Source organism: Podarcis vaucheri (genome assembly GCF_965113315.1).
Source record: "Podarcis vaucheri genome assembly, chromosome: 2".
In the NCBI taxonomy this organism is placed as follows: Eukaryota; Metazoa; Chordata; class Lepidosauria; order Squamata; family Lacertidae; genus Podarcis; species Podarcis vaucheri.
In genome coordinates this window covers 121,649,253-121,670,734 of record NC_138760.1, presented here as the reverse complement: position 1 = coordinate 121,670,734, position 21,482 = coordinate 121,649,253, and the positions used below count along the sequence as shown (strand labels likewise).

The 21,482-nt window shown below is 47.5% G+C and overlaps 2 protein-coding genes across 2 annotated transcripts; one reads left to right on the top strand and one right to left on the bottom strand.

The window, feature by feature from the left end:
• Nucleotides 1-473: 473 nt before the first annotated feature.
• On the bottom strand, nt 474-14,256 carry LOC309524729 (uncharacterized protein). The gene is made up of 6 exons (XM_082209694.1): nt 14,143-14,256; nt 13,736-13,817; nt 7,673-8,777; nt 6,286-6,427; nt 3,430-4,602; nt 474-785 (listed from the first exon to the last, which is right to left on the bottom strand). Exons 3-5 carry the CDS (start codon nt 8,459-8,461, stop codon nt 3,431-3,433), a joined length of 2,103 nt encoding a protein of 700 aa, XP_082065820.1. The 5' UTR covers nt 8,462-8,777; nt 13,736-13,817; nt 14,143-14,256; the 3' UTR covers nt 474-785; nt 3,430.
• LOC309524839 (uncharacterized protein) lies at nt 11,771-21,262 on the top strand. The gene is given in 6 exon segments (XM_082209951.1): nt 11,771-12,024; nt 15,949-16,031; nt 17,482-18,224; nt 18,453-18,555; nt 19,177-19,776; nt 19,779-21,262. Coding segments are annotated over 6 exon segments (1,701 nt in total). The 5' UTR covers nt 11,771-11,947; the 3' UTR covers nt 19,874-21,262.
• The last annotated feature ends 220 nt before the right edge of the window (nt 21,263-21,482 follow it).

The window sequence follows — 21,482 nt, the reverse complement described above, 5'->3', positions numbered from 1 at the left end:
ACTGAGCATGCTCAGTGGCAACCAAGTGCTATGTGTTTGTTCGGAAGAGGGGAATGGAATGGAATATCCTAGGAGAGGGCATCACGGGCTGGCTGGCTGGCTGGCTGCAGTGCTGAACGTGAACATTCCAGAGGTCTTGTATGCCTTGAAAAATAGCCCATCCTCCAGGAATATATCAAAACCCACTTTAACACCACCACCAATTATTTTGATCTGGCTCACAAATAATTCCACCTCTACTGCCAACTATCCCTTTGGGTTGAAGGAACATCAAAAACACCAAAATGAGCAAGAACCTAATCCCACCCCCCCACCCCATACAAAAGTAACCACCCCCATTGCCAGCAGCTATAAAGCCCATTTACACAACCTAATCCTATGTAGGTTTACTCCAAAGTAATTCCCCGCTGTGTTCAGCTAAGTGCACACAGGATTACAGCTACATAGGTCTACAAATGTCTAACTCATCCGCCTCCAACTCTTCCTTCTATTTTTTTATTTTTCCAAACAGCACACAAATGGCATAAAGAGATGCATACTTTTCAAAAAGGCATGAGGAAGATGAAGTACATCCACAGGGGAGCAAAGAAGGGGAGATAACTATAAGCACAAGGGTGAAAGGAACCAGAGAGCAGAGAATTCATTCGGCCAAGCAGCAAGTCATTCGATTTCCACTTGGACGCAAACTCCGCTCCACAAGCAGAGAGATGATCAGGTTCCAATTCAGTTTGACAATTCAGCATCCTTTAGAGGTCTCTACTCTTCAGTTTTCTTCAGATCCAGCCCTGCATAAGAATGGATTTCTTTTAAAAGCATGTATACATCCTTGTTGCTTTTGTCTTTACCCAAACCCACAAACCCCCTCTTTCCAAACTTGTATTTGGTCGCATCCACACCATGCACTTAAAAGCACAAAACAATCCCAGGAACTGTAGCTCACCTCCTGCCCCAAAGAGGTACAATTCCCTCCCACCTCCTTCCCCAAGCCTAGCTAGTGCTCTCCCAGTTCTGGGAAGGTGGGAAAGCTTTAGGGCAGGGGTCAGCAAACTTTTTCAGCAGGGGGCCGGTCCACTGACCCTCAGACCTTGTGGGGGGCTGGACTATATTTTGGAAAAATAAATTTAAATGAATGAATTCCTATTCCCCACAAATAACCGAGAGATGCATTTTAAATAAAAGCACACATTCTACTCATGTATAGACACACTGATTCCCGGACCGTCCACTGGCCGGATTTAGAAGGCGATTGGGCCAGATCCAGCCCCTGGGCCTTAGTTTGCCTACCCATGCTTTAGGGTAAGGTTACCAGACGTCCCCGTTTCCCAGGGACAAGTCCCCGGATTTACAAATCAATCCCCTGACAAAATCCATTGAAGTTGAAAAGTGCCCCGGATTTATTGAAAAAAATCTGGTAACCTTGTTAGAAGGCCCTGTCAGAGCCTTCATACCTTCTTCCCAAAGTTGGGCACCTCCTTACCTGGGCTTTGCAGTGCCTCCTTCACAAAGGCTTTGGGAAGACAGTGTGAGGATTGGGGCAGGGGGCAAATTTAGGCCTCGCACAGGGAGCCATAGAACCCAAATCCGCCACTGCCTCAAGAAACCAGCACCTGTAGGATTCCCTGGGGTGGGGAATGCGCTTTAAAAATATGGTGTTGATGGTGACCTTTCTGTTTTTCAAAACACATCAGGCCTTTCTTCTACCAAGTCGGGTAATTTGTCTCCCTGGGTCAGTGTTATCCACTCTTGTCTGGCAGCAGATCTCAGGGCAGACTTTATTACTAGCAACCTAGTTTTCAATGCTAGCTGCCTAGTCCTTTTAATACAGGGAATGGCAGGGACTGAACCTGACGGCGAAGTCGGAGCTCTATTACTGAGTGGTAAGGATGGGTAGAAGACTGTAGATCAGGATCTAGTGATAGATGGCTAGGCGATTTGCTGATGGTTCCATAGATAAATTTAGGGTTAGTTCTCAGTTATGGGATAAACCTGGGTCAGGGCTGCATAGGATGAAAACGATGCTCTGTGTTTGTTTTAAAGGCCTGCACATGGAAAACTAGTATGGCACAGAGAGAGGGTGGGATTCAAGTAAGTCACATGCAAGGAATGAGGTTTATTCGTGCAGCAGAGTTTGCAAAGGGTTTGCAGCCAGGTTTATACAGTGGTACCTCGGGTCGGGTGGCGCTGTGGGCTAAAGCCTCAGCGCCTAGGGCTTGCCGATCGAAAGGTCGGCAGTTCGAATCCCCGCGGCGGGGTGCGCTCCCGCTGCTCGGTCCCAGCGCCTGCCCACCTAGCAGTTCGAAAGCACCCCCGGGGGCAAGTAGATAAATAGGTACCGCTTACCAGCGGGAAGGTAAACGGCGTTCCGTGTGCGGCTCTGGCTCGCCAGAGCAGCGTTGTCACGCTGGCCACGTGACCCGGAAGTGTCTTCGGACAGTGCTGGCCCCCGGCCAATAGATGTGAGATGGGCGCACAAACCCCAGAGTCTGTCAAGACTGGCCCGTTCGGGCAGGGGTACCTTTACCTTTACCTTTACCTCGGGTTACATACGCTTCAGGTTACATACGCTTCAGGTTACAGACTCAGCTAACCCAGAAATAGTGCTTCAGGTTAATAACTTTGCTTCAGGATGAGAACAGAAATTGTGTTCCGGCGGTGCGGCAGCAGCAGCGGGAGGCCCCATTAGCTAAAGTGGTGCTTCAGGTTAAGAACAGTTTCAGGTTAAGTACGGACCTCCGGAACAAATTAAGTACTTAACTCGAGGTACCACTGTAATTTCAATGGAGAGAGGGGAGTTTTTAAGTTGAAACTGGGGAGCAGGGTTGGGGAGTTGAAGGTGCCTGAGTAATTCTCTGGGGGTCTGATCATAGCTGTCAAGCGTCCCTTATTTGGCGGGACAGTCCCATATCCCAGTGCCATGTCCCACTGCTGTCCCTTATTGATGATGTCCCTTAAATAAGCTACTGAAGGTAATGGGACCTCTTCTATGTCCAGCTGTGCTTTGTCAACAACAAATTGTTGCTGTTTTTGTGTGTTGAATATATGCTATATGGTAATTTATGGACCTAATACATATCTAAAGCCATTTGCACGCAACAAAATATGGATTTTATCAAAGTAATTGTTGATCCTTTATTTTGGCTGCTGATCCCTTATTTTTGAGGCAGCTGGTCCCTTATTTTCAAATCTGCAAGTTGACAGCTATGGGTCTGATAGAACATTTGAGAGCAAAGGGGAGGGAGTCACAAGGTTAAATAAAGGAAAGAGGGAATAAAAAAGCTGGCGGACACAAATGAAATATGCAAAAGGTCACAGGCCAACAATCTGCATGAAGTACATGTTGCCTGGGTGTCAGGTCATTTCTCCCAATAAGAGTATTTGTACGGACTTTTACAACTCAATTCAATTCAGTTCTTCAATTCAATTGCTTACCTCACAGGGTTCTTGTGATGATATAAGATGGGTGCAAAAAGACGTCGTCAGATGGAAGCTCTTCTTCGGTTTTGATCGTTTCTGGAGATTCTTTCCTCGGTCCGTGGATTTTCTGATGGCTAACAAGGTGTGTCCTGCGATTGAACCTTTTCCCACAGTCAGGGCATCCGTAGGGTCTCTCTCCAGTGTGGATTCTCTGATGACTGATAAGGTTTGTGCTGCGATTGAACTTCTTCCCGCAATCTGTGCATTCAAACGGCTTCTCCCCCGTGTGGATTTTCTGGTGCATCTTCAGGCCTGACCGGCGGCAAAAGCTTTCGCCACAATCTGAGCACGTGTACAACTCCCTGGCTGTATGAATGCTCTGATGTCTAATGAGGTGCTTGTTCCGGCTGAAACTTTCGCCGCATTCAGAACATTTGAACGTCTTCTCCCCCGTGTGATTTTTCTGGTGCCTAATGTAAGTCGATCGATCGCAAAAGCTTTTGCTGCAGAGCAGGCATTTGTACGGTTTCTCGCCCGTGTGGCTTCTCTGGTGCGTTATGAGATGGTGGCTCTGGCTGAAGCTTTTCCCACATGCGGTGCATTTGTACGGCCTGTCTCCAGTGTGAAGCCTCTCGTGTCTCACCAGACTCGACTTGTCGCAAAACTGTTTGCTGCAGGAGGAGCACGAGTATGGCTTCTCGCCCGTGTGCATTCTCTGATGTGAAATAAGGTTTGAGTTCCGACTGAACCCCTTCCCGCAGTCCAAGCATTTGAACGGCTTCACTCCCGCATGGATTTTGCTGTGGTTATTGAGATGTGAGCTCCGCCGGAAGTTTTTGCCACAGTCTGCACATTCGTACGGCTTCTCCCGGCCATGGACTCTTATATGCATGATGAAGCCAGCTCTGGAGATAAACACTTTGCCACAATCGGAGCAGTCATAGAGTTCCTGCCCCGAGTTGTTCCTCTGATGTCTGTTGAGGCCGTGGAACAATCTATCACTTGGCCTCTTTAATTTGGGGGTTTCCTGTTCGGCTGTCGTTTCACCCTCCGGCGCAACAGATTCATTCCTATGCTCCTCTGTTCCGTATTCCTTTGGCTCCGTTGGTTTTGAAATTGTCTCCTCAAAGTCCTGGCAGTTCTCTCCTTCTAGTGGCATCCCGTCATTTTCATCCTGACCTTCGTCACCTAATATTAATATAAGAGTAATGAAAACCATTATTCTTCCTATATCTGATTTTCAGGTTGCGAGTGGCATTGCTGATGTAGCCAAAACACAGGATTTTGCGTGGTGTGAGGGAAGAACTAAGCTACCTGCAATGTGATTGGTCAGTTAGTTAAATATTTTTATTTGTTTGCTATGCCCCTGGCAGAACGACTCCATTCACACAGAAGAGGGTGTGTGGAACCCCGAGATTTGCAGAAGTGCACAAAAATAATCTGGTGAAGAAAACCCTAAAAGGGGGGGGGGACCCACAAAACAGTCGATGGAGAGATGAACTTGCTCACTGGCCATAGAATACTGATTGACGTTTTAGGGGAGGAGGGGTAGCTGTGGGACAGCAAACCAGGAGAGGGAATGGGCTGAAGTGGCTGGAATCCTGAAAAGAGGCACTCCATGGTGTAACACGTTGTTGCAGGTCCTGCATGCCATAATTGCAATAAGCATTTATGCAGGAACATGGAAGCAGTGGAGGCTGGTGCCCATTGGAGCTGGTAGGGCGGAAAGCAGACCAACAGAATCAATGACAGGTGGGGACAATAAATTCCAGCTGTATCTCCAGCCTCCTCCCTCCCTCTCTGCTGAGTTCCACAAGTGCCAACCCCAAGGAAGAAGCTGACAGGCAGTGCCAACAGCTGGGGTGGCTGTAAGTTTAAAAGGTTAAAAAAAAAGTCATCTGGCAAAGGAAAACTTGAATTTGATGGTAGAGCTGGGCCATATCTGATTTTCAACATTGGCGATATATCGCCAGCTAAACATTGTGATCTATTGATATAGGACAGGGGTTAGCAAGCTTTTTCAGCAGGGGGTCAGTCCACTGGCCCTCAGACCCTGTGGGGGGCCGGACTATATGGGGGGGAAATGAACGAATTCCTATGCCCCACAAATAACCCAGAGATGCATTTTAAATAAAAGGACACATTCTACTCATGTAAAAACATGCTGATTCCCGGACTGTCCACTGGCCGGATTTAGAAGGCGATTGGGCCAGATCCGGCCCCCGGGCCTTAGTTTGCCTACCCATGATATAGGACAATGTCTGAAATAAGGGTGGAGGTGATTTTCAACTTTGTGATATATCACCAGCTAAACATCTTGATATATCAATATATCCCAATGTCTGAAATAAGGACGGAGCTACGTAAAGGCACTGGCTGGCTTTGCGGTTTTCCCCACATTGCAATTTTTGCACAACACACACACATAAATCGCAATATATTGCCAGGTCAATTACTAAGACCATGTCACGATATGGACTTCAAACTGGTTTTGAGTGACATATCAATATATCGCCCTGCCCTAGTTGTTGGGGCAGCGCCTCATTTATCTAACAGATCCACTGGGTAGAACCTGTTTTATACCAGGCCAAATTATTTGTGCATTGAGCCCAGCATGTTCTGCTTTGTATGTTCTCTGTAACCTCTGTAAACCTTCAAAGAAGGTTTCCTTGTCAGCTGGTACTCAATCCTTTTTAATTTGGAAGATGCTAGGAATCGAACCTGTGAACTTAGGTGGTGGAACATGTGCTCAGCTATGGGAACACCCACCCGTCCCCAGAACAAAATGGCATATGTAACAGAAGTTTTGAAAAGGAAACAAGAGCAAGATAAGCAAGTGTACAACTTGCTTCCAGTGCAACTCATCCTTGCCTAGCACACTGGCTTCTTCTTCCTCCTCCTCCTCATCTTCCCCTTCCTCCTTGACCTCCCTGTAGAGCTGCCTGAGGGTCAGATCCATCGAAGAACCTTCTCCCGCAGAGAAATTCATAGCAGCCTCCTCTTTCATTCCCACCTGAAACAATGGGAGAGAATTTCAGTACAAGATGGCTCAGGGGTGGGGCACATAAGACGAGTCCTGCTGGATCACACCAACATCCTATTTCCTGCCATGGCCAGTCAGAGGCTTATGGGAAGCCCACAAGCAGGTCTAAAAGTCAACAGCCCTCCCCAAGACGGAGATGTATATACTGCATTCACCTATCGTGGCTAAAGAGCCATTGGTAAGCTCACTCGCTACAAATTCCTCATCCCCTTTTAAAGCTGTCTGAGCAGGTGGCTGTCACCTCATCTTGTGGCAGCGAGTTCCATAAGCTCAGCCACACATTTTGAAGAAGAAGAAGAGTAGAAGAGTTTGGATTTGATATCCCGCCTTTCACTCCCCTTCAGGAGTCTCAAAGCGGCTAACATTCTCCTTTCCCTTCCTCCCCCACAACAAACACTCTGTGAGGTGAGTGGGGCTGAGAGACTTCAAAGAAGTGTGACTGGCCCAAGGTCACCCAGCAGCTGCATGTGGAGGAGCGGGGAATCGAACCCGGTTCCCCAGATTACGAGACTACCGCTCTGAACCACTACACCACACTGGCTCTCACACATTTTGCTTGAAGAAGTGTGGTTTCCTGCCCACCCCACTCCATGTCCTGAATCTACTCATCATCAATCTCACTGGAGGATATTTCCCACCCCAATCACCCTGCTGCAAAGTCTAGCACTGCAAAGAACAAAAACATGTCTGTCTCTTCCTCTACTTTATGCATGAATGCTGTAAATCTCGCTCATGTCCCTACCCACTTTTGTTGCATCTTCCCCCCTCCGGAAGCAAAAAAGCCTTTCCTTGTAAAAAAAGTGCTCCATGGGACATTTTTGCTTGACCTGGTTTGCATCTCTCCCAGTCACACAAAGCGACTATTACCAGAATGACTCATCCCGTAAGCCAGGGAAAGGGAACCGGGTCCAGCCAGCGGGCTGTATCCTGACCTACTCCTGCCAATCACCTGACACCACAACAATGTCAGGTGACCTGTTTGGCTTTGCAGGTACTGATGGGCAACTGATCTTTCTGTGCTTGCTGCTGTGATCATCTGTGCTTGCAAAGGCACAGGGCTCAAATAGCCCGGCAAGACAACCTGGGAGGCTTAAGTAGCCCCAATTAGGCCCACGGACCCCAGGTTCCCCACTACTGCCGCCAGCTAAGTACCACAGCTTGCAATATCCCACCACCAATAACACAGCCTGCTCAGGACCGTTGAGAAGAAAATACCTGTTGGTCCTGCCTCTGAGCCTCTCGCTGCCTCAGGAGAAAATGCTCAGCAAGGGCTACAGCGTGGAAGCAGCTCTCTGAATCGCGTTCTCGGATCCAGCTCAGCATTTCTGGGGGCAGGATGGCCAAGAATTGCTCCAGAATCACCAGCTCCAGGATCTCCTCTTTGGTGTGCCTCTCTGGCATGAGCCACTGGTGGCAAAACTTCCGGAGTTGACAGTAGGCCTCCCACGGCCCCTCGGCTTCTTCATAGCCAAACTGCCGGAAGCGCTGGCGCTGGCATTCGGGACTGATGGACTCTGTGGCCTCGGCCTCACTTGCCTGCTCGTCACTGCTCCCACTGTCGCTTTTCACACTTTGGGCCTCTTGGGCTATCCGAGTGCGTCCCAACCCGAGCCGGGGCCTTGTCCTGCCTTTAGCCCACCGGCTGGTGGACGCTGCTCCTTCGGAGTGGGAAAGGGAATCCTTAACATCGTCCGTCAATCCTGTCTCTTCCAGTTCCAGGTCTCCCTGCCCTGACAGAGGGGACTGTGAGGCATCTGGGTAGTCCTGCCACTGCCTGTCCCACTGCCGGGACGACGGTCCTTCGCCAACTTCCTGTTTAATGCCTTGCGGCGATGCTGCAACAATAACAGTCTCCACCTCAGGGGCCAGGGAGGTCTCCCCGGTTCTTTGCAGTCCTCTCCTGGATCCACGTTCTCGCCTCTCCATTTTTATTTCTGGCTTCACGTGCTGGTCAAACTCATGAAAGTCCAGGGGCGATAATTCTGCTGCCTTCTCTGTCGTCATTTTCCACCCACAACCACCCTCTCTCTCTTTTTTAATAAGCGACGATCCTAGCTAAGCTCTGTCCCTCCATCCCCTTTCAGGCCAACGTAGTGGAAAGCTTCTTTGCTTCGTAACTGCAATTACAGCAAGGTGGCAGCAAGTCAAGGCAGAACTCCAGCCATGATAAGAGTTTCTGTGAACAGCCCTAAGACCTCCGGGTATAGGGGGGGGTATATAAATTCAATAAACAACAATAATGATGATGATAATAAGCAGACCCCAAGAGCTCAGTCCGATGCAAATCTTCCTCAGACGTCTTCGCTCGTCTGTGGCTGCCCTGAAGGACAAAAAGCAGAAACAACAAGTGAGGCAACCAGGAGAACATTGCTCTTCTCCCTAGTAAGAAGTGTATTTTTTTTTATTTTTTTTTACAAGTGGAACCTGCAGCAAAAAATGGTGCATTGTGTTCTCACCTCCAAAGAGAAAGGCTGCTTTTCAGGCTTCCAGTTAGCTGGGACACTTCATTTCATTCTCCAATCCCACTTACTCCCCGCTCCCTCCGACAGCATATTCTTGTACATCAACAAACATGGATAGCTCAGTTGGTTTAGAGTGTGATGCTGGTAATGCCAAGGTTGCAGGTTCAATCCCTGTATGGGACAGCTGCATATTCCTGCACTGCAGAGGGTTGGGCTTAGCTGATCCTCAGGGTCGCTTCTCCTATGATTCTATTATTTGGATTCCTGCAATCCTGGCTATACCTCCCTCTGTTTCTACGCAACCCCATTGTGGCTTAAAAGTTGTCAGCGCTCAACATGTGAGCGCATTATTACAAGGAGTGATTTATTTTAGCGCATTCATTTCCCACCGTTTCAAGGCTGTGTACAGAGTTGTGATCCCCACTCAATTACCCTAGAACAGGGGGCAGAAACCTTTTTCATCCCTCAGACCTTGTGGTGGGCCAGACTATATTTTGGAGGGAAAAAATGAACAAATTCCTATGCCCCACAAATAACCCAGAGATGCATTTTAAATAAAAGGACACATTCTACTCATGTAAAAACACCAGGCAGGCCCCACAAATAACCCGGAGATGCATTTTAAATAAAAGGACACATTCTACTCATGTAAAAACATGTTGATTCCTGGACCGTCCGCAGGCCAGATTGAGAAGGCGATTGGGCCGGATCCAGCCCCCGGGCCTTAGGTTGCCTACCCCTGCCCTAGAACAAGCCAGGATTTTTTTTTAAAGCTTGATGCAAGAATGGCACCAAAGTAGACATCAGGTGACTGCATTTTATAATTAAGATGTCACCACCAGAAATTCAGTTTCTATGGTAACACACGGGAAGTCTTGAATCCAAGTACAGTGGTACCTCGGGCTACAGATGCTTCAGGTTACAGACTCTGCTAACCCAGAAATAGTACCTCGGGTTAAGAACTTTGCTTCAGGATGAGAACAGAAATCGCATGGCGGTGGTGTGGCGGCAGCAAGAGGCCCCATTAGCTAAAGTGGTACCTCAGGCTAAGAACGAACCTCCGGAACGAATTAAGTTCTTAACGCGAGGTACCACTGTACTAACCAAGTACTGACCCTGCTTAGCTTCCAAGATCAGGCAAGACGGAGCTTGCTCAGGTGAAAACACGAGCAGGCACATGTAGAGCATTCTGTCACCAAGCCGTGAAGGGCAGCATTATGGGAGAGGTGTTTCCAGCTACCCCACCTATCTTGGAAGACATGCAAGGTGCTGTAGGAGGAGAGGGACTCTGAGCAACTGAACCCTGGGATCATCATCTGAGGTGCTTCTTCATGTTTCTCCACAAGAGGCCTGGAGGGCGGCAACATGAAAACGGCCTTTTTTGTGGTGGCTCCCCATTTGTGGAATGCTCTCTCCACTGAGGTTCACCTGGTGCTTTAAGTGGCAGGCAAAAACATTTCTCTATAACCAGGCCTTTGGCTGATTAACATTATATGGCCTTTTAAATGTGTTGGGGGGGGGCGTGCTATTGGTTTGTTTTTGTTTTATTATGTCTTTTGTATTCACATTTTGTAATTTTTTTGTTGGGAATTGCCCTGTGATCTTTGAATGAAGGGCAGTATACAATTTTAATAAATGAATAAATAAATAAATAAAAATAACATCATGGTAAAGGTGTTTCTAGGACCAAGGTGAAACTGTCAAGCTTCCTTGTTAACTTTGCTGTTGGATATTACGCTATCTTCTTATATTTATAGTACTGAAACGTTGCCGTTGTTTTGTATGTTGCTATATTTGATATTGTGTTGTTGTTTTATTGTGCAGCTTTGTAATTGTTTTGCAGTGCTTGGCTTTGAAATACATCTCCGCTTCATTTGTTGTAAGCCGCTTTGAGCAATTTGGGGGGTGGTGGCTGGGGGGGTGGAAAAGCAGCATACAAATAAAATACTGAATGAATGAAGAGCTTTAAAGGTTAAAACCAGCACTTTGAACTGAGCGTGGGAACACATGGGGAGTCAGTGGCAAGGAGTACCATAGCTCAGCTTCCCTCAAGTTACTGTAAACACAGACATTTTCTCTAGGGATATTGTGGAGTCTGCTGAACAAAATGGAAATGGCTTTATCCATCCCCCCCCTCTAACACCCACATGCCTCTCAAAGTACTATATTTTCCTGTTCTTCTACTGATGAATGGAGGAAATAGAATCTATATGCCTCAATAGCCGCCCCCCACTCAGAAATTGCTCTGTAAGCAGTCTAGCCATCTGTATGCATGCCTTCTCAGAAAATGCAGGAATTAATCTACCTATTTGTTGAAACTTGTGTAATAAGAGCTTTGCACATGCTCTTGTGCCCTGGAAGTTGTTTTTATACAGAAAGTGGCTCTGATCAGAAATGAGAGAAGCCCAACAACCCCCACTTTTGAGTTTGCTACAAAATGCTGTGTAAGCTGGCTATTCAAGAAAGTCAGTCACAAGATGATGACGTCTGGTGTCTGTTTCTAAACTTGCACAGGTCAGCTGTATGGGCAAGAAACCAGCACAGGCTGGCAGATGCAGACAGGACAGGAGCGGGGTGGGGTGGGGTGGGGGAAAGACTAGAAAGTTCCTACAGTGGTACCTCGGGTTACAGATGCTTCAGGTTACATACGCTTCAGGTTACAGCCTCCGCTAACCCAGAAATAGTACCTCGGGTTAAGAACTTTACCTCAGGATGAGAACAGAAATCGTGCGGCAGCAGTGGGAGGCCCCATTAGCTAAAATGGTACCTCAGGTTAAGAACAGTTTCAGGTTAAGAACGGACCTCTGGAACGAATTAAGTTCTTAACCCGAAGTACCACTGTACTTTGCAGTTTGGGCGAACAAGGAGTGGGGAGGGCAGAAGCTAATCTGTTATTTCTGCCTGCTTGAGTAAAGTTCCTCTTTTTTGCCTGCTCGTTTGTAACTCACTTTAAGAAGGGCCCTTAAACTGATTTGGGGCCTCAGTATTTGAGAGATATCTCACTGGGGTCACCTGCGCAGGTCAATAAATGCTGACCTTCCTTGGAAAGTTCCAGTGTCTGTCGTCATTGACTGGAGATTCCTGCAACATTTCCACACTCAGCTGGTACCTTATTCTCCCACCCGACCTCAAGCTGGCAATTTCTTATTTCTTTTTCCTCCCCCCTAGAGTTTTTACGTTTATTCCTTCTTCCAAAAACACCTTTATTCTCTTATCCCATTATAGTTCCAGTTTTTTAAGAAACTGTGGTAATGAATATCAACTTTCCTTTGTAGGAGAATGTACTTCAAATAATACGAGCCCTTGGTGCTGTGGGTTAAACCACAGAGCCTAGGACTTGCCAATCAGAAGGTTGGCAGTTCGAATCCCTGTGACGGGGTGAGCTCCTGTTTCTCGGTCCCTTCTCCTTTCAACCTAGCAGTTTGAAAGCACGTCAAAGTGCAAGCAGATAAATAGGTACCGCTCCGGCGAGAAAGTAAATGGTGTTTCCGTGCGCTGCTCTAGTTCGTAAGAAGCGGCTTAGTCGTGCTGGCCACATGAACCGGAAGCTGTATGCCGGCTGCTTCGGCCAATAAAGCGAGATGAGCGCCGCAACCCCCGAGTTGTCTGCGATAGGACCTAATGGTCAGGGGTCCCTTTACCTTTACCTCCTCTGGCCTCCTCTCAGAAGATGGAGGCCTTACATCTCTAAACACACAAGGCTTCCTTGTCATCTTTGCTCAGGAAACGAGGAACTACTGGTCCTGGCTTGAGCTTTCGCCACAGCACTGGCCCAATTTAGAGGCAACAGCATTGCTAGGAGATATGGCAGGCATGTGAAAAGCCCTCCAGCCAGGCTGTGGTATGGAAGCCCACCTGAAAGGAAGCCCAAGGCCCACTGGTGACTTACGAGCCCATTCTTTGAGATGCAGCACTTTTAAGCGATTTCAATTTAATATTGTATTTATATTGCTGTAGTCCATTCCAGTGACCTGCTTGTGAAGGCCAGATAAAGTACTACTAGCAAATAAACACAGTGTAATAAATAAGATTATCACCACTCCTTATTAATGGGTAAAGGGCAATTAAGAACTTCCAGTATGTGTTTAAGTAGAGTTTGATATGAAACCAAAACCTTGTTGGCTCTAATGTCTTCCAAATGCATGAGTTATCCTGTTGGGATTATTGTAACACATGCTGGGTGGAGCCGCCATTGCAAAATGCTCAGAAATTTCAACAGGATCAAAGAGCCGCAGAGAGATTGCTGACCAGGGATGGTTAAAAGTAGGATATGACACCCTTGTTACAACAGGGCCATTCAAAGTGCTGGTTGTGACCTGTAAAGTCCTATACAAGATGGGTCCTTGGCATCTGAAAAACTGCATTGCTTTGTATTAACCTGCCTGATCTCTGGGATCTTGGTGGGAGCCTGTTCTCCCAGGGACACTTGCTGAGGGCGCAGGGCAGATCCTTCTTGGTGTTGGCACCCAGATTATGGAACTCCCTCCCTGGAGAGGTTAGACTGCCTCCCTCTTTGTCCTTCCACCAGCAAGTTAAGACTTTATCATCCCAACAGACTTTGGGGGAACTGACTGCTTTTTAGTGAAAGGGCTGGCTGCTCTTATTGCAATTATTTGTCTGAGATTTTCTTTCCCTCCTCCCCACAGCATGGATTTTCACCGCGCTAATTACATTGCACACCCAACTGTTGAATGGAAGCGCGGAAGGAGAGCGCAAATTATGGGATGTCGAGGCCCCCTCCCCTCCCCTCCCCCTCTTCCCCCGCCTGCAGCTCTTCTGCTGCCCAAGAACCAGGCAAACCCGCCTTCCAACTTACCGGTCCCGGGCGAGGCCTCCTTCCAGCTCCTCCCAATGGAAGCTGCGATGACAGGGGCTCTTGGCAGGGAAGCTGCAGCTTCCTAGCAAACACAATCAGGCATGCATTTTAATTTTTTTAAAACAAAAAGCAACAGAACAGTTTGCAAATTTGCAAGGGGAGAAAGAAGGAGGAGGAGGCGGCGACCACCAGCTCCGGAAGATTGCATTCGGCAGGAAGGAAGATTCTCCTCCTCCCTCACCAAACCCTCTTCCTCTCTAGCCATCTGAACTGCGCTGATTTAACCATTAGAGAACCACGGGGCGCTTTCATAAACTATGCATTTTATTTCAATTTTTTTAAAGAGAAGGTTCGGCATTAAAATGGCATGTGCTCTGCCTGGTGGGGTGGGGAACCTGACGTCTTACCTGCAAGGCTGTATTAATCTGAAAGGGGCCGGGAGGGGGTCACGCTGGCCTTTCCGCCCCTTTCCTTCGATGAAAGAGAAGATCCTTTGTTTGGAAAAGGGGCCCTGAAAGGGTTAAGTGGAGAGAGAGAGCACCGATTTCCTAGATAGGCTCGAAAGGTCATGGAACGGCGCTGGATTCCTCTTCCGGCCCCTCCCCTTTGGCTGGAAGAGGGGGAGGGGGGATGTTGCAGCAGTAGAAAGGCAGCTGTCAGCTGTCACGGACCTCGATCTTTGTAGCGGAATTGCAATTGTTGTGCCAGTTTTTCTTTTTTAGCAGCAAATACAATTAAACTTGAGATAATCACGGCCTATTTTCTGCCTGTTTGCAGTGGTTGTTTCTAATGATTTAGGTGGCGTCCCTTGGCAGGATCACCTGGGGTTAAAAACTCACCGAATAAAGTGGTGAAAATATGAAATAAATATGCTTTGGATTGCACCCCTGGTTTGTAGTGACTGTTCCCGAAATGAGTAAGGATGGGAGCAGGAGTCCAAACAACAACTTAAGGCCCATAGAATCAGCCAGTGCTCCCCCCTGGGGGCACTCAAGGGTACGCAGTACTAGCACATCTCTCTTTTTGGTTGTTAAAAAGTGTAGCACTTAACAGTAACAACCTCATAGTGAGTACCAGCGCCTATTTTTCTAGGGGGGAAAGTACTGGGTTTAGCATTCCTGCTTTATGCTAATTTAAACATTGCTGTTTTCCACCTTGCGTTTCCCAGATCGTACTTCCCTTTTCATCCCCCCCCACATTTTTTTTATTTTTATTGGATTATGATTTGATATGTTAATTGGATGTTTTTTATTGGAAAATGAATAAACCTCTAACCAAAAAAGAAAGAAAGAAGTACATTTCACTGATTTCCCCGTGGGGTTTATTCCCCAGAAACTTTGAATAGCATTGAAGCTGTGATGCTATTCTTTTTTTCCTTTTCATTTTGATACATATTTTAATGATTTTTTTTAAAAAATTATGTGAGCAGCCTGGAGAGGACCTTCCTGTAAAAGGGCTAGGTATACTGTGCAATAGACTCAATGGGGGAAGCGTGTCTGTGTGTTAAAGTGGCCCTTCACACCCCCTTTCTGGCCCTGCTTCGCACCCACCCTGAGTGTTTTTACTTAGCTAGAGGAGGAGTGTTTGTTGTAGAAAGTAGCTTTCTGCACAAAGGCAAAATTTCAATGACTTGCACCACCCACTTTTTTCTGTGGCCCCTGCTGACATGTGCCCCCACCCCAGAAGGAAATGTGGCGCTCAGGGTGAAACAAGTTCTCTACCCCTGGAATGAATGAATGAATATGCTCACTTGCTTGGGAGAAAACACACTTGGGACTTCTTAGTGAGTAAACATGCATTGACTTGGGTTGTAAGCAACACATGTTTTCTCCCCACCCTCTTCTCATTTTATATCATTTGATTTAGGCATCTGGTCAGGAGTGTGGTATTTGGGGGGGGGGGTAGGGGCAGCAGCAGCCCTAATTTTTACATCTAGTCCTTTCATTGAAATCCAGCTCGCTTCTTCTGCAGAGATGCTCATGGGGTTAATTGCACAGAGCTCTGTTGCCTAGAGAGGACCAGGGAATGTGTGTGCATTGCATGTATGTGTGTGTGTGAAAAAGAGAGAGAATGAGTGTTTTTAAAAGATGAAGCTACTTTCCTGCACAGCTGCACAGAGAGCTAAAAAGAAAAAGGCAACCAACCCCCTTCCTGTCCTGCTGTTATTTCCTTCCTGATTATTTAAAATAATAATAATCAACTTCCCCTTTTAGGGGCATATGCTATCCTTGGTGCTACTGGAGGATTGTAAATACAGTATTCCCAGAAGGTGCTATGCAAAAGCTACATGGAGCAGGTGAGTTTAAGCAGGGAAGTGGATTCAGGGGAAGGAGGGATAAAAGCAGAAGGGGCAGGCATCTGTGTGTGTCAGAAGGAAAGGAGGGTTCTTGCAGATGGCCATTGAGCCTGCTTTTGCAGGGAGGTTAGATAATGTTGGCTATTTGTTGAGCATTCCCTCTGATTATTTTTTTTGCAGGAAGCTTAGGTGTCTGCATACACTCTACATATTTATAGCACATTTCTCCCACCTGCCCTAAAGAATCTCAGGAACTGTAGTTTGTTAAGGATAGTGGGGATTGTATCTCTGTGAGGGGTAAATTACAATTCCTGAGACTGAATTCATGGTGTGTACATTAGTTATCCCACACTTTCCAATACATTTCAACCATCACTTTCCTGACCGCAAAAGTCTGATTTTAGGGTTTGTTTGCTGCAGTACGGCAGCATCCAGGCTGTCACTATTTTCAGGTAGGTTTCAATCACATACCTCAAATTCAGCTTGTGCAATTACAGTTGATATCAATGAAGGAATATAAATCATTAACCTTTCAAGCTCCTTTCCTCTGGTCGCCTCCAGATTATCTCTGTGTTGAACAACTCAGGGTGCACTTAGCAGAAAAGACTGCCTGCCTCTGCATAGGCCTGTAAGATCACTTAGATCATGCTGGGAAATTCTGTAAGGTCGCTTGTAGAGACCTATCCTTTTGCCAAAGTTTTCCTTGACCCGTAAGATCAAACATGTCCACACCATACCTTGGAAACACCTAGAACTCCTCCAAAGAATTATGGGAACTGGAGTTTGTTGAAGGTGTTGGGAATTGTAGCTCTGTGAGGGGTAAACTGGAGTTCCCAAGATTCTTTGGCAGAAGCTATGCATGGTATGGATCTGCACATTCCTGTTTTTAATTTGTTTTGGTATGGAATTGTTTATTTATATAACACTTTTTAGCCTAAAGGCACCCGAAGTCGTGAAGAAGATTAGTACGTATCAGTATAAAAGAAAATGAACAGTAAAAGTACAGTTCATAAAATGCACCGCTCAAAGCAATATTAACAGGATCTTCAACATCATGGGGTGGGAAGATGTTCCACTTAGAGCAGGTCAAAGGAAAGTCCTCCATTTTAGAAGCAGAGTTTTAACCTGTGCTGATACATAGAATCATTGAATTGTAGACTTGGAAGGGAACCCGGGGGTCATCTAGTCCAACCCCCTGCAATGCAGGAATATGCAGCTGTCCCATACGGGGATCGAACATGCAACCTTGGCATTATCATCAGCACCATGCTCTCACCAACCAAGCTACCCAGTATTACTGGTTTTATGTTGTTTAATTTTTTTAAAATATTGTTTATATTGTTTAAGGGTTTTAGAATCTTTAATCAGTTTATAAAATTTTTACATAAATAAAATCCCCTTTTTTCAAATCATGTGATAAAAAGATTGACTTTTCTTCTCTTCCTCCAAGAAGCAAAGCTAGGAACAAAAATGGAAAAGCAGGAAGCTTCAACAGGACCCGAGCCTGGGAACAAACCAGAAGGCAGAGGAAGAGATCCTTGTCTTGTCCAAGCTGAGACCACCCAGGAGCTCCTGCCTGGGGTGGCCCCCCAACAAATCAAACAAGAGCCGGAAGAAGGCCGAGAATGGTACTGGGAGGCCCAGTGGCAGGAGTTCTTGAAGACAGCCAAGTCCCCTCACTCAGAGTGGCGGCACCTGCAGCTGCCCAGTCCCACCTTGGAGGATAACTCAACATCTTCTCAGGCTCCCCTGAAGGGGACATCCAATGCTATCCTGCGGCCTATAGGGGAGTGGCTGACTCAGACCCTGCCTGACCTCCTTGGAGAGGCCCAGCAGGCGTGTCGGAGCCTAGACTCCCCTCCAACGGTGAAGGTTGAAGAGGCTCTGGAGGGGGACGCAGCCAGGATGGAGATGCGGCGACAACACTTCAGGCAGCTGTCCTACCATGAGGCCAAGGGCCCCCGGGAGATCTGCAGGAAGCTCCGGGAGCTTTGCTGCCAGTGGCTGACTCCTGAGAAACACACCAAGGAGCAGATCTTAGATCTGCTGATCCTGGAGCAGTTCTTGACCATTATGCCTCGGGAGATGCAGAACTGGGTGAGGGAAAGGGGCCCAGGGACATGTGCTGAGGCGGCGGTCCTGGCCGAGGATTTCCTCTTGATACTTCATGAGTCGGAGAGACGGGAAGTAAAGGTATGAGGCGTATGAGGTGTTTTAGTCACTTTGAGGTGCCAGTTGGAGTGGTGGCTGGTTTATTTGGGCAACTGGGCTTCACCAAGCTTGGTCTGTCCTCAGCCAGCTCCCTGGATCTGTCCAATGGGGAATCGAGTCCAGCATCCAACTAGATGGGAAGCCTTCACTGCTTGCCTACAGCCTAGAAACATATGCATGCTGTTGACTTCTCCCTTTCCTCCACTCCAGGTTCCAGGGCTCTTGGAAGAGACCCTTATTAATGCCTCCAAGTCAGAGCAAGATTTACCAGACTCTGCAAAGATGCAACTGTCCATGGAATTCACACCGCTGGGTAAGGATTGGTGTGCGCAAAACGGTCAGCTGCTGGAGCCCCTTTTCCACTGGTAGAAGAACGTAGGAAGCTGTCTTAACCTGAACCAGACCCACTGGCCAGTTTGGCTCAGTATTACCCACACTGACTGGCAGCAGCTCTGCAGGATTGCAGACAGGAGTGTTTCCCCAGCCTTTCCCAGAGATGCTGAGATGAAATCTAGCACTTTCTTCAAGCAAGGCAGATGCTCTGCCGCTGAACAATGGCCCCTTCCCAAATGATGATAATGATTAATTTATACCCCGCCCATGTGGCTGGGTTTCCCCAGCCAGTCCGGGCTGCTTCCAGCACAGTAAAAACTTCCTGATACAAGGCTGCCTTCAGATGTCTTCTAAAAGTTGTGCAATTCTTTATCTCCTTGACATCAAATGTGAGGGCATCCCACAGGGAGGGTCTCGCTGCCAAGAAGGCCCTCTGCTTGGTTCCCTGTAACTTCACTTCTCACATTGAGGGAACTACCAGAAGGCCCTCGGAGCTGGACCTCAATGTCTGGGCTGAACGATAGGGGTGGAGACGCTCCTTCAGGTCTTTGCAGAAGCTCTGTCTCAGGCCCACAGATAATGATTCTCTGCTTATTCCTAGGAGTCCAAGACCCAGTGCTGGAGAACGAAGAGGAGCCCTTTCATGTGAAAAGTCCCGAGCCTGGAGATGTGGGATCCAGCGGAATATCCTTAGAAAGAGCCAAAGATAACGTCTTCCAGGCTCCCAAGTTGGAAAAGATCCCTGGAAACAAGGGGGGACCAGAAAGGCACCAGGAAAGCTTTCTGTGGAAGATAGCACAGCAGGCCTTCCTCTGCGAAGGAAGTGGCCAGGCCTTCCATGAAAGCGTCGTCCGCGACAGGACGTGCCCACGAAACAGCATCGCCAGCACCGACTACGAGAAGAGCCTCTGCCAGAGCTTGGACCTCCTCAAGAACCAGAAGAAACGGCTGAGGAAGTTCAAATGCTCCTACTGCGGGGCCACGTCCAACATTCGAGCAAACATTGTCGCTCACGAGAGAATCCACACCGGCGAGAAGCCCTACGGCTGCTTAACCTGTGGCAAAAGCTTCAGCCGGAGGTCGACCCTCGTGCGGCACAAGAGGACGCACACGGGGGAGAAGCCGTACGAGTGCTCAGCGTGCGGGAAGAGCTTCAGCATCCGGTGTAACCTTTTGCGGCATGAGCGGGTTCACACGGGAGAGAACCCTATTACTGCAAATGCTGCGGCCAGAGCTTCAGTCAGAGGCTCTTGCTTGTGATTCACGAGAGAACCCATGCAGGAGAGAAACATGTATAGAAGCTTGGAGTGTTGGGGGAGAGGTGTCACTCTTTCCCTTCCTCTTTCTCTCGCTCTCTTACATACAGGACACCAAGTTGGCAACCCCTGAAATATCTCTTGCAATACCTAGATCATCCACTGGGTGCCACTATTTCCCCTCTCACTGATAAACACAATTTCCACCAAGGGCTTTGTTTTCCTTTGCAACTTCTGGCAAGTATTAGCACAATGCAGTAATATTGTGAAATATGATATAAATTTCCTGTATATATTACATTTATAAATATGGAAATCGACTACATTTTCCAAGGGGTGATGTGCTTCAAATGCGCAGTGTGTGTGCAGGCCTAGCCACAACGCACACTAGCTGACATTGTTCTTTCTTAGTCTAGCCTCCCTCAGAGGGTTGTTGGGAGGATAAAATGGGGGGTGGGGGTGGAGAGAGAACAGTGTATGGCCTTTTTGGGCGGGCAGACTAAAAACTGAACAGATGAATAATACTAGTTCACATGGGCAAGTCAAACCACAGAATATATTGAAATCTGAACATCGTTATTGTTTCTTTCCTGTGTGGACTTTCTGATGTTCACAAAGACTAGTGTGCACCTTCCGTCATATTCAGAACGCTCAAATGATTTCTTGCCTCCGTTTGTTCTCCTCTGTACAAGTTCCCCCAAAGTTTAAGCATTTTACTCTTCTTATTTACATGAGGCTTTTGTCAAGGAAAGGGGACGCGGGTGGCACTGCAGGTTAAAACACAGGGCCTAGGACTTGTCGATCAGAAGGTCGCCGGTTCGAATCCCTGTGACGGGGTGAGCTCCCGTTGCTGGGTCCTTGCTCCTGCCAACCTAGCAGTTCGAAAGCATGTCAAAGTGCAAGTAGATAAATAGGTACCGCTCTGGCGGGAAGGTAAACCCAGAAGCGGCTTAGTCATGCTGGCCACATGACCCGGAAGCTGTACGCCGGCTCCCTCAGCCAATAAAGTGAGATGAGCGCCGCAACCCCAGAGTTGGCCACGACTGGACCTAATGGTCAGGGGTCCCTTTACCTTTACCTTTGTCAAGGAAATGCAAGCGTTTTCATTTTATAAAAAAGTTCCCTACTCCTAGGAGTTTATTTTTTTATTGTGTGGGAGCAGATGAATAGTAACAAGGGATGGTTGTGAACAAATGAAGTCACAAATATTTAAGCTGCATTGTTCCATAGCCTCTCTATTCTGCCGTTTCAGGCAGCGCGGAGCCTGCAGGCACTCTAGCCACAACGTCACTCCCAGGAGAGACGCCTGGCTTGGGCATGCTGCAGACCCCGCAGTAAGCACTGGCCCCCGCAGTGTGGCGCCCAGTGCCAGCCACGTTTCATTACGTTTGTTGACTGAACTGTGAGTTCAGTCGTGAGCCCATTTTTTTTTTTAATTAAAACTAATATTTTTGTCACTCCCCACAGGGATGACACCCAGGGCAGTCCGCCCCCTAAGAGTTGGAAAGAATCCCCTCCCCCAAGAAATATGCTTTTATTCATTTGAATGATGAAGTTCACAGAAATCTTTTCTACCATTGCTCTCAATAAGCCTGTCAATAAGGTGCACACTCTGGAAAATGAAGTACAAATACTATCAACAAACATACAA

Coding starts and splice junctions, on each gene's coding strand:
- LOC309524729 (XM_082209694.1), bottom strand. CDS start 8,461: ATGACGACAGAGAAGGCAGCAGAATTATCGCCCCTGGACTTTCATGAG. Junction 6,428..7,672: donor CTCAGAGGCAGGACCAACAG/GTATTTTCTTCT, acceptor CCATTGTTTCAG/GTGGGAATGAAAGAGGAGGC. Junction 4,603..6,285: donor AGAAGAAGCCAGTGTGCTAG/GCAAGGATGAGT, acceptor TATTAATATTAG/GTGACGAAGGTCAGGATGAA.